The 2,017-nt window shown below is 33.5% G+C and overlaps 1 protein-coding gene across 1 annotated transcript; it reads left to right on the top strand.

Moving 5' to 3' along the window:
• Nucleotides 1-724: 724 nt before the first annotated feature.
• Nucleotides 725-1,850, top strand: LOC109585501 (zinc metalloproteinase dpy-31-like). The gene is made up of 5 exons (XM_020001614.1): nucleotides 725-808; nucleotides 866-913; nucleotides 963-1,281; nucleotides 1,333-1,517; nucleotides 1,563-1,850. The coding sequence occupies exons 1-5, from the start codon at nucleotides 736-738 to the stop codon at nucleotides 1,805-1,807; spliced, it is 870 nt and encodes a 289-aa protein (XP_019857173.1). The 5' UTR covers nucleotides 725-735; the 3' UTR covers nucleotides 1,808-1,850.
• Nucleotides 1,851-2,017: the final 167 nt, after the last annotated feature.

Genomic DNA, 2,017 nt, shown 5'->3' with positions numbered 1-2,017 from the left:
CAGGCAAATTTTCTACAGATAGCTTAGAACTACTAAATTAATGATTTAATATTTGAGAGTAGAGATAATAAAGATTTAGATATAACAATGTACAATCAACTAATCTGCAAGTACAATAAACAAGTGTCAATATGAATGCATTGATGCACACTCAGTGAGACATAGCATAATGAAAGCGTGTGGACTATTAATACTAGTATTACAATTGGGGCCTTAACAGCTCAGATATCATATTTGTATCCTTATAACTCAAAAAATTTGTGATTAAACTAGATTTAATATTTCAAGATGACATAAGGCATTGATGTGTAATGGAAAAAATAATCAAAACCTTTTGAAGCTATTCCAACTATCAATATTGCTTGACAAATTAATGCACTTAGAAGATTGCTTACTCCACTTGGTTAATCATGAATTCTTGATTTGGTTTGTACAGCATAACACAAGCACCAATCCGACCAGCTTTACCAGTCCTACCACTGAATCCAAGTATCGGAATCCTACAAAAAATATAAGATTATGTTCAATAAGAGACAGAAATCGCAAGTAGATTAATTTATTGATAAATCAACTTATAAATTTGCAATTGCTTACTAAGGTATCATAAACTATCTACAGATTGTGTTTCTAATTGGACAAGATGAAATAAACTGCCAAGCTTTAATTAGTTTATTTAACAAGACTTATTATAAGAATCTAAGAACTGCATAGTAACTAGTGAAGCAAGAGGCAACTATGAGACTCATCATAGCATTCATTATTTGCATGATAGTGAATGTCATTAGTGTAGAGATACCACCTGCAGACTGTAAGTTAATAATAATGCAATAGAGACTAGTGTAGGATTCATCAATGGTTCTTATAGACTTTGATGAAGACATTGAAAATGAGTCTTGCCCAGAAGTAGAAAGAGGTAAAAATTAATAATGCATAATAAAATGTCACATTATTATTGTATATAGCTGAGGATGAAGAGGATCTAGTACTCATTGATGGTGATATATTAGTTACTAAAGAACAAGCAGCAATATACTATGAGAGTGGCTGGGATGGACTAGTAAACTCTCAAAATTGGATGAAATTAAATTCATTGAATGAATGGAGCAAGACAATACCACATGAAATCGATCAGCAATTTGTCAGTGCTACAGGCGGGGATGATAAATCTATCAAATCTAATATTTTTCTCTCATTGAAAGCTCTTCAGGATAAGACTTGTTTAAAATTTCCACAAAAGAGATGTTCAGATCCATATTACTTAAGCTTTGTTAAAGGAGATTCGTAAGCTAACTATTAGTGTTAGAAAAATTAAATTCCTGTTATTCTTTTCAGTTGCAGTACATATTTAGGAAAACCTTTTGCTGGAGCAAGGGTCATTAACCTAAAAGCTAACTGTGCAGCAGGTACTGACAGAAAGATGACACCAGCACATGAAGTCATGCATGCACTTGGTAGAGCTCACGAACACCAAAGAGCTGACAGAAATCGATACGTTACAATTGCTTACTGGAACACATGTAAACTTACATAATCAATAACTGTTGCTTTATTTGTAAAGGCAGGTAATAGTCAGATGACCATTAAAGAAGGATTCAGAACTTTCAACCAACCATATGATTACTACTCCATCATGCATTATAGTCCAAAGCAATGCCAGTATTACTCTTATACTAGTTTGGCCTATCAGGATTCAATGACATTCACTTCTCAACTTAAGGGTTCATCATCAGATGTGGGACAAAGAGGATCATTGTCACCTGGAGATATTCAACACATTAAAAGAGTTTACTGTCCTAGTGTGTACTAAAGCCAACATGCACTATGCAACATTTGTTGCATGCAACACAATTTATACAGGAATCAATGGAGCTTGCAATATGTTGCATGAAATAGAACTGTTTCCTATTTCATGCAACATGTTGCAAGCTCCATTGACTCCTGTATAAACTGTGTTGCATGCAACAAGTTGTTTGCAACAAATGCTGCATAGTGTATGTTGAGCTTAACAAGTATAATA

This window comes from Amphimedon queenslandica, unplaced genomic scaffold (assembly GCF_000090795.2).
Source record: "Amphimedon queenslandica unplaced genomic scaffold, v1.1 AMPQUscaffold_13054, whole genome shotgun sequence".
NCBI classification, from domain to species: domain Eukaryota; kingdom Metazoa; phylum Porifera; class Demospongiae; order Haplosclerida; family Niphatidae; genus Amphimedon; species Amphimedon queenslandica.
The sequence above is the reverse complement of the archived record's forward strand: the minus strand, read 5'-3'. Positions and strand labels throughout refer to the sequence as shown.

Coding starts and splice junctions, on each gene's coding strand:
- LOC109585501 (XM_020001614.1), top strand. CDS start 736: ATGAGACTCATCATAGCATTCATTATTTGCATGATAGTGAATGTCATT. Junction 809..865: donor AGAGATACCACCTGCAGACT/GTAAGTTAATAA, acceptor TGGTTCTTATAG/ACTTTGATGAAGACATTGAA. Junction 914..962: donor TTGCCCAGAAGTAGAAAGAG/GTAAAAATTAAT, acceptor TATTGTATATAG/CTGAGGATGAAGAGGATCTA.